This window comes from Aythya fuligula, chromosome 8, assembly GCF_009819795.1.
Source record: "Aythya fuligula isolate bAytFul2 chromosome 8, bAytFul2.pri, whole genome shotgun sequence".
Lineage (NCBI taxonomy): Eukaryota > Metazoa > Chordata > Aves > Anseriformes > Anatidae > Aythya > Aythya fuligula.
Genome location: NC_045566.1, coordinates 3,864,179 through 3,877,342, shown reverse-complemented (window position 1 = coordinate 3,877,342; position 13,164 = coordinate 3,864,179). Strand labels below are relative to the sequence as shown.

Here is a 13,164-nt window from a genome sequence, read left to right as displayed (position 1 = left end):
TGACAGGTAGGATTTAAGGGTGGCAGCACCTGCTGCTGAAGTCCTGCTGGGTAGCTGTGTAATGCCTTTGTTTTTGTGCTAGCTGTCCCTTGACTTTTCAAGCCTCTGCCTTTTGCTCAAGAAAGAATCTCCTCATTCTCTCCTAGCCTAGTCCTGAAGTACCACCTGTTACAAATCCTTTGCTTTTTAGTTGTGGCTCCTCTTTGGTTGCTTTTTATGTTTTGGTTTGTTTGTTTTGTTTTTATCATCTCATAGCTTTATACTTACAGACTGTAGGCACACTGATGCTTAGCTGAGTTTTCTCGTTTTTTGGTGAGGAGTAAACCATGGGAGTGATAATTCCCTTTCTAGGTCTCGGCCCATTCCACACCTACTTACTCACTCTTGTGTGGGTGGGGAAGCAGCTCTTGTGATGACAGGAGTGGCCATGCAGAGCCTGCTTTTTCTCTTTTATAAAGCTCCTTAAGAACATAGGCATGTAGCAGAGCATTCAGGGATTTCTAGAGCTGGGAGGATGAAGTAGAGGGGCAGAGTCGGTATTCTGGCTGCTGCACTCGCTTGCTGGCACCTCCCTGCTGCACTCCCTGACCTGGGTGATGTAGGAGACACCTCCTCACACTCCTTGTAGTGGGTGTCTTCTGCATGCCATCACTTCCCAGGTGGTCAGGAAGCGTTGCTTTCAGTCAAGAAATTGCTCAGCTCTACCTAAAACAGGCTGGCCAAACCTTACCTTTAATACATTTATTAAAATACAAGTTTATTACGCTGTATCTCCAACGCACAGGAACCCATCCCTGGACACGTCCTCACCCACTTGATGCCCATGGGGGACAGCAGTGCTGCTGGTCACTTTGATCTATCGCTGGTGCCAAAGGAATCAATAGGGTCATTTGCTGCTGCTGCCCTTAGAAGCAGCACATTCTCTTTATCTCTGCAATTGCTCCCTTAGTGCTTATTAACTAGGAATACAATAATTGAGAAGCTGGTAGGAAAAGATTTTTTTTTTTAGTAGCTCTGATCTCTAAAATGGAGCTTAACCACATAATAATAACGCATTAAAATATTTGACCAGTATGACTGATACAAACAAGCTGCCAGTGGAATGGAGTGCCTGGAAAGAGGTTTTATATCAGATTGCTTTCATCTCGTGCTGTATATACAAGGTATCTGGCTGCTTTCAGGTCATGTAACTGGTTCTGAAGAAAAAGATATGGTTTTAGCTGCATGAACTCTTTTGAACTTCCTTCCACCTGCAGGGTCTTTGAATGTCAGGTGAAGCACACAACTTGGATTATTTTCTGATGTCTTAAGAAACCAAAAGACAACACACAACTTTTCTTAAAGAGAAACATCCTGCTCTCAAAACTTATTGAGGGGAGAAATCACAAAAGATACACCTCTTGTAACAGCTAGCACAATAGTTTGTGTTTACACCAGGAACTAATAAAATGTAGACTTCTTTTGATGTAGAAGATAGAGATGTAAAGAGATGGAGAGATGAGATGTAAAGATATTATCTCTTCCTCCTGTATAAGTTAGTGGAGAGTGATGACTTCTGCTTAGTGTGCCTAATAATTGAATATAAACCCAAAGCCAAGTCAAAAGTTTTGGCCATACATATTTGTTTTAAATTTCCAGTATGAGATTCAGCCTGACATTTCAGAGACAGAGGTGTGGCCGTTGACAGAACAGAAACTCTTGGCACAGCGAGCACGGAGTGGTTTGCGTGCTGTCTGCAGCAAAGGCAAAGGTCTTCTGCCACGGTGATGTATAAAAATAAAGACCCACTTTCCACCTGCGAATTTAATATTACAACCTTCTTTTCAACAAACAGTAAGGTAGCATAACTATTTTTAGAAGATAATGCTCATGGGCATTGGTGTGTTCCTGCTAATTTATGATACGCTGTTCCCCTTAATTGACCTCTGTTGTGGACAATGTGTTGCTTCCTTTCTACACATCAAAATGCTTTTTAGGTGTAACATTCTCACTTGAATCAACTGTGAAAGTAGGCTTTTCTTTCTTAAAAAGGAGTTTTGTCAACTCTGCCCTGAAGATTTGCCGAACTGAGTAATGCTAAAGATATGTACTAGTAAATGAGCACGTCTCCGACTTAAAGCCATCGTATTGGCAGGAAGGTGTATGAGAGCTCCTGCTGTGGCTTTCACTGCTTCTCACCCACCAAATCTTTAGATAAATAAAGGTGTGTGTGTGATTGCAGGAGCTGCCACTTATTGCTTTGGCTTTGGTTAGACTCAGCTGCCAGAGAGGAGGCTGTTGGGTGCGGGAGAGTCCTTAAATTCAGAAAGTTTCATTAATTTTTTTTTTTTTCTAACTCCTGAGTTACCTCTATCACCATAGTTTAATTACTGAACAATATCTCTTTCAGCTAGAAAGAATTAAATATGTTATGTTAGTGGAGGCGAGACCTGACACAGGCTCCTTGGTGTCAAGGCAGAGGGAAGGGTTGCACCGACTGTTCTTGGAGTGACCATAACGTTCTTCATACTTCCAGCAAAGTCCCAAAACTGGATGATTTATGCCTACGAGGAAGTAGAGCTGCAGTAGCAGGAATTTGATGGTTTAGGAAGTTCCAGAGTTTCTGTTGTTAGCCACCTTATTGCTAGTGGAAACTCTCAGAAAGGGTAGAAATCAGAAGGAAAAAAAAATTGGTCATTGTCTTATGCAACAGGAGTTGCGAGCATGGGCTGAGCTGAATCCCATTCCTGCACACAGGGAATGGCTGCGGGCAGTGTAGTCAGCAGCTACCCCAAGAACTTGGAATTTCTGCACAAGTATTTCGTATCTCCTGGAAAGGTGCCAAGCAGAATGTAATTGCTCGTGGCAAAATCTTTCTCCGTGGCTAGACAGGACGTTGAATGCGTTTGAACTTTAAAATTGCTATGGGGTAGCTTGATCTAGCATGGTTGTGTTTAATATACAGACACATAATGAAACGTATTTCTTAATCAGATAGAGTTCTTTGATACACTTTTTGTTTTGTATGTACCACCCTAACTTCAGGGGGAGGAAGGGAGTTCTTGTAATAACATATGTGTTTGTTTTTCTGTTTAGTAAATTGACAGGTGTATGGTTTTTCTTGTGTCTGCCCAGGAAACCACGTCTTGTCTCCTGGAGAGTCTGTTGGAAAAGGTCTAACGCCAGAAGCTGCAAAAGATCTCGGTCTCCCGGAAGGGATTGCAGTAGCAGCATCTCTCATTGATGCGCATGCTGGAGGACTAGGTACTCAGTCACATATTTGCTATTCTTGGAAACAGGAATGTATTGAATTAATTTTAGCCATTTTTTGCATAGCCTGTTTTGTATCCAGCAATTTGCTCTGATGCTATTCTTATGAAATAGCATAACTAAAATAAAATAAAAAAAAATCCTCACAATAACTACTAATGTTGAATATCTGTTTATAGCAAGGTCCTTAAATATCACTGTTTATTTCTTTGCAGCTGGGTTTCCAAATTGTGCATTAACTTCTTTTAGTTCCACTTTGAATTCCTGAGCTGAAACACCATTAGGTTGGCAAGCCAACATGATGACAGTTTACATCTTCTATTGCTGAAAATTTTGTGAGGATAAGTAAGAGAAATAAAAAGTTTCAGTTTTGAGGGAGAAGACTCATGTCTGAGGCTTGTTCATAGTTGGTCTTCCTTCTTAGTATTAGGAGCAATTCATCCCTTGTTTAAGTAATGCAGCAGAGCCTTTTTCATATACATTTATGATAGCAGAATATGGAATATATACTAAAACCAGTGCCTTTCCTCTAGCCCTAAGAGGATGTAAATACTGTATATTCAAACAAAAGTGAGCAATTCTTGTTGTAGCAAACAAGAGTGGAGGGAGAACTGGCTGGTGAAAGGTAATTCCCTTCTGAGGCTTTCAATATTGTATCTATAGATGGAGTGGAAGGCCTAATAGTTTTCTTTCTTTTTTTTTTCTTTTTTCTTTTTTTTTTTTTTTTAATTTATTTTCCAGCACAATATTCTGATATACTCAGTTTCAGGTGTATTGAAATATGTTTGGTGAGGCTCAAGTCCTTCATTTTCATACTATGCTGTTTGTCCTTATCTAAATACAGTCAAAAACAAAGTGATTCAATGTAACTTTCAGCAGGAAATTGAGGTTTTTTAGTTTGGTAGGTTAGAAAAAAATTTTACCTCAGAAAGTTTCAGTGTTATTGAAGCAGTACTGTTCAATGGAAATCTATTGCTCATCAGAATATTTTTATCTAGATCTAAATGAAATATGATTAGTTGCTAAAGTACCAGTTTTGTTTCAAATATTTTGTGGTGTTTTAAATTTTATTTATTTTTTCTAGAAGTTGTGGCCTGGAATTTCTTATATGTTTAAATCCATTTACTTGGCTTCTGTAATTTTGTTTCTGTAATCTTTTGCTTTTCTTATTACCTCAGAAGAATTAGCTCTGGATCCAGTGTTTTGTTTTGACCAGCTGCAGAAAGGAATGGATGCAGCAAGGAAGACTGAGTTTTAGTGTCATAGGTGTAGATATGTTGAGTCCTTACTATTGAGACTGATTTAAAAATCAGTTTGTGTCAATTAGTATCCTAATTGACCAAATCATACGATATATAGGTGCAAAAAAAAATGGCAGTGCCTTGGCTGTTTTGTGTTCTTGAAATGGATGTAATGGTAAGCTGGTCTAAAATACAAACATTATTATGTTGACAAGTTCTGAGAAAAATATTTTAAATTAAACTTTTAAATTTTGTTTTTAAATTTAATGTTGTGTTTAAACAGGTGTTTGGTGTATTCTAATGGACTTCTTCATAGTCACCTACCCTTTTTTCAAATTGGACCATAGCATCAGATCTTTTGCTATAAATATGTATTAGTAAGCATTTTTTGTAATGGCTAAATCATGAATGTTTAATCAGAGAGTTTCTGTTTGTCTTCCTGTCTTCATACTGTGTGTACAGCAAAGTATTTATTAAAAAGTGGAGAATTATTTGCAGCATCTCAAACCTCTTTAGAGTTTGGGACCAAAATCTCTGTAAGACTACTGTCCAGAAATAGAAGATAAAAGAAAAAAGTTTACAAAATCTGTTCTGAAGAATTTATGCTATATGTATTTTGAGGATTATATACTGAGGACAACAGTTTTTCTAAAGGGTATGGCTTATATATTAGTACACATCAGGGTAGTTTGCAGGACAATAACATCCAGTGGGTGCCATTACTCTCATTCTTGAACAAATTCGGCTTGTGGTTTTGAAAATAGCCTGTAGTAGGAGAGTAAGGAAAACAGCCCTTTTGCATCCTGCAGGCTAAACCAAAACAGTGTGATGGACATCTTGTTTTCAGTGTTAATAGCATTTGATGTGCTGTTCATATTTGCTTTTGGCTGGTTATAAAACATATTTTTGCTGGACAGGTCCCTGGAGTTTATGAAGGCTTTGAAGTTTTGAGTAAAATAAGGTAAAGATAAAGAATTATTTAATACGTATGTCAGTAGAGGTCATGTATAACTCCTCAATCAGTCCATCTGATACCTATTACAGAAAGGTAAAAACCTAAAAGCCAAATAGATATGTCTTTCATTTTGACCTACTGTACCAATTTAAAAGAGTCTACAGATAAAAATGTGAGTATGGGAGGCCAGTCTTTTGGGACTGATCTCATAAAAAGAGATCAGCATTGTTTCAGCAAAACTAGAGGATTTATTGTCCAGTATCTAAAGTACTTTGTCATTGTGGAAGAGATCCAAAAGTATGAATGCTTAGCATTGATTGTTTTAATAAAATCTGTCCTAGAGTTTGTGTGATACACAGACTTGTTCTCAGTTTGTCTTCAGAACCTTCACAAAATTTTTAGTCTGCTTTAGATTATGAAAAATCACAACTAACTTAAAGATAAAAGTAACTTCTAAAAATAGTTACATTATTATTGGTTAATAAAAACATATACGTTTTCAGTATTACTATTATTATTTGCTATCTGACTTAAATTAATCACAAATAGGAAGACTCCAGTAACTCTAAACACTAAAGCCATTGACAAAATTCCACTGATTTCAGTAAAACCCAAAAGGCATATTCTGCAGAATGCATATTTTGCAGATGCATGTTTTCATAGTGATTAAAAAAAAAAATCTAAACATGAAGCTCTTCAATTTTGTATTGTTCATGAAAATACATTTGCAACATATGCTGACAAATCAGTTTAATATTTCTTCGCTCTGAAGCATGAACAGTATTTTTAACTCCTTTTAGAATTTTTAATACAGTATTTTCTAGTACAGGAAACTGCCTTTTAGATAACCGTATCCACAATTCTTAATATAAACTCTTGCACATCTCTGCTTGAGCAGTGAAAAATAAAGTGTAAGAAACATTACTTTTAGTTTTCTGTTGTTCCTTACAAATAAGCTCTGTGTATGACAGCTATGCTCCTATGTAGTCACAAGCCAGCTAAGATAAAGGGGTCTAAGGAAAGATTTTTCCTTATAAGGAAAGACACTAAAATTTAGCCCTTAATTTTCTGATTATTTTAGTAACTTTCAACCATGATAATACCACGATAACCATGACAACCCTGATAAGACAAAGCCCAACAGATCGATGTGATAATAGAATCTTGCAATGATGTCCTACACCAGAGGGTGTTAATGAAATGTAGCATGCTAACCACAACACTTGGCATCTTTCAATTCTTAAAATCTTTGATTTTGAAAATATAAAATGTCCAGCAAACGTTTTTGCCATCCTCCTACAGTGTGGAGAAAGATTGTTGTAGGTTTGTTTGTTTGTTTGTTTTGTTTTGTTTTTGTAGGATTGGCAACATAGTCACCAAACTGCACCTTGATCTGATTGATTGAAAAATAATGATCAAGAGAAACAAGACAAACTAAAGAACATTTCTTGTCATGTTGCTTCAGTTTTCTGGATGCAGGACAATGCAACACAAGAATGCAACCTAAGAGGAGAAGGAGAGGGCAGAATTTGCACTTCAGCCTGCCCTTAATTGATCTAAGCATAATAACATGCATGTTGAAGTTGGCTGTAGATCTGCCCCAGATCTGTAAGCAAACTCCTGGCTCTTCTCTGGCATCTCCTGGTATAAATTCCTGCTGTGAGCTGAGTGCTTGTTGAATTTGTCGTCCTTCCTGTCCTGTCCTGGATGCAGAAGCTCCTCATAGCCAAGCACAACTCCTCTTAGGGAAGGAGGAATCTCTCCTCCTGAGGATGCTTCTGTCTGATGTGGACAGGACAGCTGCAGCAGGCAAGACAACAAACTTGGCATCTTTCCAGTCTCCTGCCAAGTTATCCAATATTTCAACTCGTCTCCTGACAAAACCCATCATACAGTATATACAAGATGAACTGTCAACAAATAAACATACCTGCTGGAGTGCCTTTCCTAGCAAGGCAGGCTTTTATTCTGTATCTTAGTGTACTACCTAAGAAGTAAACAATAACCAAAGGTCAGCTTATAGTTGAAATAACACTTAAAGATTATGATGATAAACATGAACAAGAAATCATCTCGTGTCCTCATGCATCTGTAATAATACTTTAAAAACCTCACACATTATATCAGCTATTTTATAGCTTTGTTTATTTTCTAAGTAGACTTATTATGATTTGCAGTAGCGGTGTGAGATACTTGGCAATTATTTGTGCATGGAAAAGCACTGGTTTGTGAGGGTTGGCTTGCTCTTCTTTAAAATCGAATTTTAATTTTATTTTAATAGGAGTAATTGGAGCAGATGTGAAAGGACATAACCTGCCATGTGAAAACCAGCCAATTACATCGCGAGTTGCTATGATCTGTGGAACATCTTCATGCCACATGGGGGTAGGTTGTATGCATAGTCCTAATTTGTACAGAATATAGTAACTAATGTGTCTGAAGGGAAAAATGACCTTTGTACCTCTCACCCTTTTCTTTTGCCTCGATTTTTTTTTTCTGGTAACTCTATCTTTAACTTTGGATATTAATTATATATTACCATGCATTTGCTATTAAGCAAGGACTTTAATAGTAGTAGAAATCAATACTGAAAAATGACATGAAAAGTAAAAACCACGATGCTAGAGTGGCTTAAAGAGCAGGCTGAAATCTGAGCTTGAGTTATCTGTGACAAGCTTGTCACTAATGTGTTACAGAATAGTGTCTTTGGAGAAGGAATACATATCTCCAGTCACAGCCCTTCTCCATCACCACTTCACTTAATCAATATAAATCGTTCTACCTCTGAAAGTTGCCATGATCTATAGAATTATGATCCGTATCATGACTAAAAAGAAAAACCTAGATAAGCAATTTTCACTTTGCTAATTTTTCTCAGAGAATTAATACAAAAGCTTTTTCTGAAATTGCAATTAAAATTTAGTGTCTGCTTTTGAAATTTATACCTTTTTAAAATGTATGAGTCTGAAAGCATTCCATTTAGATAAGTACCCTTTTCTGCCACATTTTTTATTTAAAACTCATTTTGCTCTTAAATTTAGACTGATAATAACTTGTTTTTTCCTAAATGAGCACATGGCAGTGGGAGTGCTAGAGGCTTTAGAGAGGACTAACATGCTTCATGGAGAGAGATATCCAGTAGAGAAAAAGAAAGAAATGCAATAATAAAATGTCAGGTTTAGCAGAATCTGTAAGTTGTCTTTGTAGTAACAGCATGTATTAAAATGGTCTTGTCACATGGATTGTAGTTCAACAAAGCATTTAAGCACATGATTGAATTTAAAGATATGAATAATCCCAGTATTGTGAAGTAGAGCATTTTTTAACAAAAGCTTAAATCCTGTACAACTATTAGAATATATTTGGGTTCCTTCCCAAGTAAGAGATTCAAACCTCTAACTCCACCACTCTTAGCTTACTTTGTCTCTGAAAAATCACATTGATATCTCTGTGTCTATCAAGGTGCAGTTAAGGCACGCTGCAGATACCAGCTCTGGGGGAAGACCATGCCCCTCCAAGCCTGCCCCTATTTTATTATTTCCACTTCTGATGGAGGTTTCTGCCCCTTCAGAATAATCTGTTTATGTGAACTCTTCCTAACCTGTTTCATTTAGCTGAGTTAGTTTAAATCATTAAACTAAGCTGGGTTAATAGAGACATAATACTGGGCTGCCATGAACTAAGGAGATCTCAGACAGTTTCCCCAAAAGGTCTGAGGGCAACGTGGAGCAGCTGGAAATGGGCCAGCTGGCTGTAACTTACTCCTTTAATATAACTCACACTGGAGGAGGACATGTGTATGGTTATTTATTAATTTTTAATCTATGTATATTGGTAAGTTCCAATGTAGACCCAGTTCAAAACTGCAGTTTGTTTCCTTTGCCAAACTGGAGCAAAGCATGTCAGGATAGAGACTTTAACAGCACTTTCTGTGTGTGCACTCTGTGACAATGTTAGACGTGGCTCCATCAGCTGTGCTAATGTAAGAGAAGTGGCGTGATAAAGTCTGTGCTGATGTGAATCAATGTTCTCTTCTGTCCTTAAAGCTAGCCCAAAGCCTGCATAGGCTACACGCCATGGGCAAGGTAGAACCTTTCAAGACTCTTAATGGTTTGAATGCAAGCTCAGGGATAGATGCTTGTGCAGTTTTGGGTTTATTTAAATATAACTACTCAGCATTTTATAATCATTTCCTTCACTGCCTTCTTTCACTCCACAGATCAGAGGTCTGGCAATCTCTAGCCAACAGACAATAAGCCAATTCTGAACTTCTCTGGATTTAATCTATGAAAAGATTTTGGTTTACTGCTCTTTTATCTATTACCTGCATATACTGTATGAAATAAATGTGGAGCACACAGAGCAGTTGTATTTGTGTTTTAATGAGACCTATACGCAGCTGCATTTGGCTGGAATTAGCTGTTCCTTTTTTTAATTAGGGCTATAAAATGAAAGTATATTATACTTGTGTTTTGATAGAAATATATATTTTCTCTCCCCATGTGCACCGAGGGACCCTCAGGGCTACAGAGATTAATCATCGAGTTTAATTTAATGCAGTGGGAGAGAGACCTGTGTGGTCAGGCGGGCATTAAAAAGTGCCTTTGATCTGCCTCAGGTGCACTGAGCCCCAGTGAGCCAGCAACAATAATACCTTTGTGAGATGATCAGAGAAGAGAGAGGGAGAAAATGGCCTGTGTGGAAACTCAAGGCCGTCCTTTGTTGTGGTTCTGGCAAACGCAAGAGCCAACTGTCAGGAGAAATTCAGAAAACAGAAAGCAGGGTGAAAGTACGGTTGGATTTCTTTCAAGGGATCGTAACAGGAAACTGTTCAAAATCATCTGCTGTGCCTCCCCCCCTTCCTCCCCTTAGTGGGGGCAGGGGTGCTGCTGCTGCTCGGGGTGTCTTGGTACAGCATTTCCCTTCTCATACTCCGTGAGTCACAGGGCAGGTATTGCTCGAGCGTGGCATTTGCTTTAAACTTTTAAGAGAAATAACTCCGTGACCCAGTTTTCATTACCTCAAGGACTCCGGAGATCTTGAACAAAAGACTTTGCTAATCATGCCTTTGATATTTTAGAGAGTACAAATGTGGAACCTAATTTTACTCCTGGCTGTAATAGTTTAATTTGTGGTAGAAGTATCGTTTTTAAGTGAGGATACGCTTTTGGAATAAACCACTGACAGTTTGGGGTGATCAGACACACGCGAAGCATTGTGTTTCTGTTGAGATACTTGACTAGCTCATGAAAGAGGCAAAAAACATGTTGTAATTAGGCTACTGATCCACGTCCAGGTCCGAGCTGGTAGTTGCTGAAAGTCGCTGCCACCTCAGGGCTCATCCATTATCCATGAGAGGAAAAAAAAAGAAAAAAAAAAGATGGTCTGCAGAATATTTTTGGACAGTTATTCATTCTGCGTGATTCTCTGCTGCCTCCTTTGCCCTAACAAAAAGTCATCAGCGAAATTTTGCATTTGGAATGGCAAATAAGCTGTCCTTTTACTTGTGAAGGTCTGTCCCTCAGTTCAGGGCTGGGATTCATTTGCTGTGGCTTTGATCTCTGTGGAGAGCGTAGGTATGCCTTTCAAGTGAGGGACACTCAGTGGCTGGCTTTTCTGAGTGGGCTGCTGCAGGTCATTGTACTGTGTAGAAAGGGTCTCTGAACTCCAGCACCCACATTTCAGTGTTGGAACTTTTAGGAGACTTTGCTTGTGTAGCCATGGTGACAACCCAAAATACGTGAGTCGTTTCTCACAGTGAAATAGCAGCAGGTTTGAGGCATTGAAATAGAAGCTTGGAGGTTATTCCCAAGTAGTGGTTTGCATCGGTCTAACAGACATGCCTTAGCTGCTGGGAATAAGGCAGTTGGTTTCCCTAAAAGCCTGTCTTCCTGCCAGTGTCTTATGTGTCTGATATTTTAACGTTTTCAGAAATCCTTTGTTTTCTTCTGAAACCTGTGTGTGATCGGAGGGATTTTGGTACAGACATCTGTATTATCTTGTCCTGCTCCTAAACAGAAACATGCTTGCCCTTTTGCAGATGTGTAAAACCACAAAGAATTGGGTTAACTCTTGCAAACAGCAAAAGAGCAATACAAACAAGGGTACTCCTACCAGGAATTTCCTAGTCTTCCTTGCAGCAAATAACCCCGCAGTGTTGCTGCTTCTTACTGGTATATAAATCTAGTGATTTCCCGTACATGCTATTAGAATAACACTCTTTTCATGGACACTAAATTGACATTATAACACCTTTTATAACACCTTTTTTTTTTTTTTTTCCCTCAAAGTAAAATGTTTATGATACTAACTTTTTTGAGACTACAGGTTTGAGTAAGCTATGTTACACATAGCAGATTGCGACCACTCTGGTTTTGAAGATTTTGAAAGGAGTTTTAAGTAATTTTTTTTCCCCAAAACTAATTTTGTAAGTGTACTGATTATGTACTACATATGCATAAAGTAGAAGGGATCCACCTAAAATATCCCTGGTCATAAAACATGTATAACTTTTATTTTTGCCTATGCCGTGGTGAATTAGGTGCAGTGAGGGATCGGTGTTCTGCTTTGCACTTGTTGCAGAACAGTTGTTCCCATGACAAATATTTGTCATTCCTGCCCGAACACCTCTTTGGATTCACAGCTGAAGGAAGTAGCCAGAGCCCAGAGCAGCTTCTAACGGGAACATTGCCTGGCGTCATTTCAGCTTACTGAGGGAAAGGGGGATCTGAATTTGCTGGCATTTCGGTCCCAAATGTACCATGTCTGTGTTTTGTCCCGTTGAGGATCTCTCTTTGTTTTTTTTCCATCTTCATTTGGTGATGTGATCTGTGTGCTTCTTCAGCCATTCCTTTTTCTTTATCAGCAATCTGTGCAAAATTTCCTTTTGGGGACTGTCAGGTCACCTTTCAGTTTAGATGGAGTCTCTTCCTTTGCATCTTTTTGCTGCTCCTGCGCTCCTTGTCATTGTGAACTGAGTCACCTGGCTTGCTGCACAGTGCTTTTTTTCCCCTGGTGGCAATGCGCATGTGGTTTGAAGCTTATAATTTAGTCATTTTTAAAATTTGAGAAGCACAAGTAATTCACTTTTTATCTTGCCAGATTGACTATATAACCTAAGAGACAGAGCTTGAGCAACTACACAAAGAGCAAAATGGGCAGCTCATTTTGCTGTTCCTGTGCTTACTATGGATTATTTTAGGAAGAATATCCCATAGTCTCTTTTACCAAGCCTGACTAGTCTTTGCCTGTTTTCTGCTAAAGGAACTTGAGTCCAATTTGCTTATTCTAAATTTGTTCATTTGATTCTCGTGATGACTGGCAAACACAATAGGGCTTCATTGCTCCACAATATCCGCCCAAGCTGCCAGCTTTGTTCACACAAATAGAGTGCAAAGCACGTTTCCACCCCCAAAGCATGCACAGTACGTGTCCTTTGCAGTACATCCTGGAGTGGAGGCTGCAGAGACATGCTGGCTCAAAGTGTTCTCATAGCCTGATCTCTGTAATCTCGGTGGGAGCCAGACCAGCAAGTGGATTCAGTATATTTTGGCTCCGATACCAGAGTCTCCTCTTCAGAACATGCCACGTTGTTAAAGCAGCAGACTTTTTGAGTAATTACTACGCAGGGACTCCTCAGCTGCTTGAAATCAGCTGTGACGAGAGGAAAACTCGCGGAGACGAAGCAGCCTGGTACGCGCTTTACCAGCTGTGCTGAAT

The 13,164-nt window shown here is 38.7% G+C and overlaps 1 protein-coding gene across 3 annotated transcripts in view; it reads left to right on the top strand.

Moving 5' to 3' along the window:
- Positions 1-13,164, top strand: part of FGGY (FGGY carbohydrate kinase domain containing) — a 138,182-nt gene that overhangs the window by 61,193 nt on the left and 63,825 nt on the right. For 2 of the 3 annotated variants that reach the window (XM_032192722.1, XM_032192723.1), the window contains exons 7-8: positions 3,115-3,243; positions 7,727-7,830. In XM_032192722.1, the coding sequence (XP_032048613.1) occupies positions 3,115-3,243; positions 7,727-7,830 (233 nt within the window). Of the gene's footprint in view, positions 1-3,114; positions 3,244-5,414; positions 5,452-7,726; positions 7,831-13,164 lie in introns of those variants that run through there. The other variant, XM_032192724.1, reaches the window with a different exon arrangement.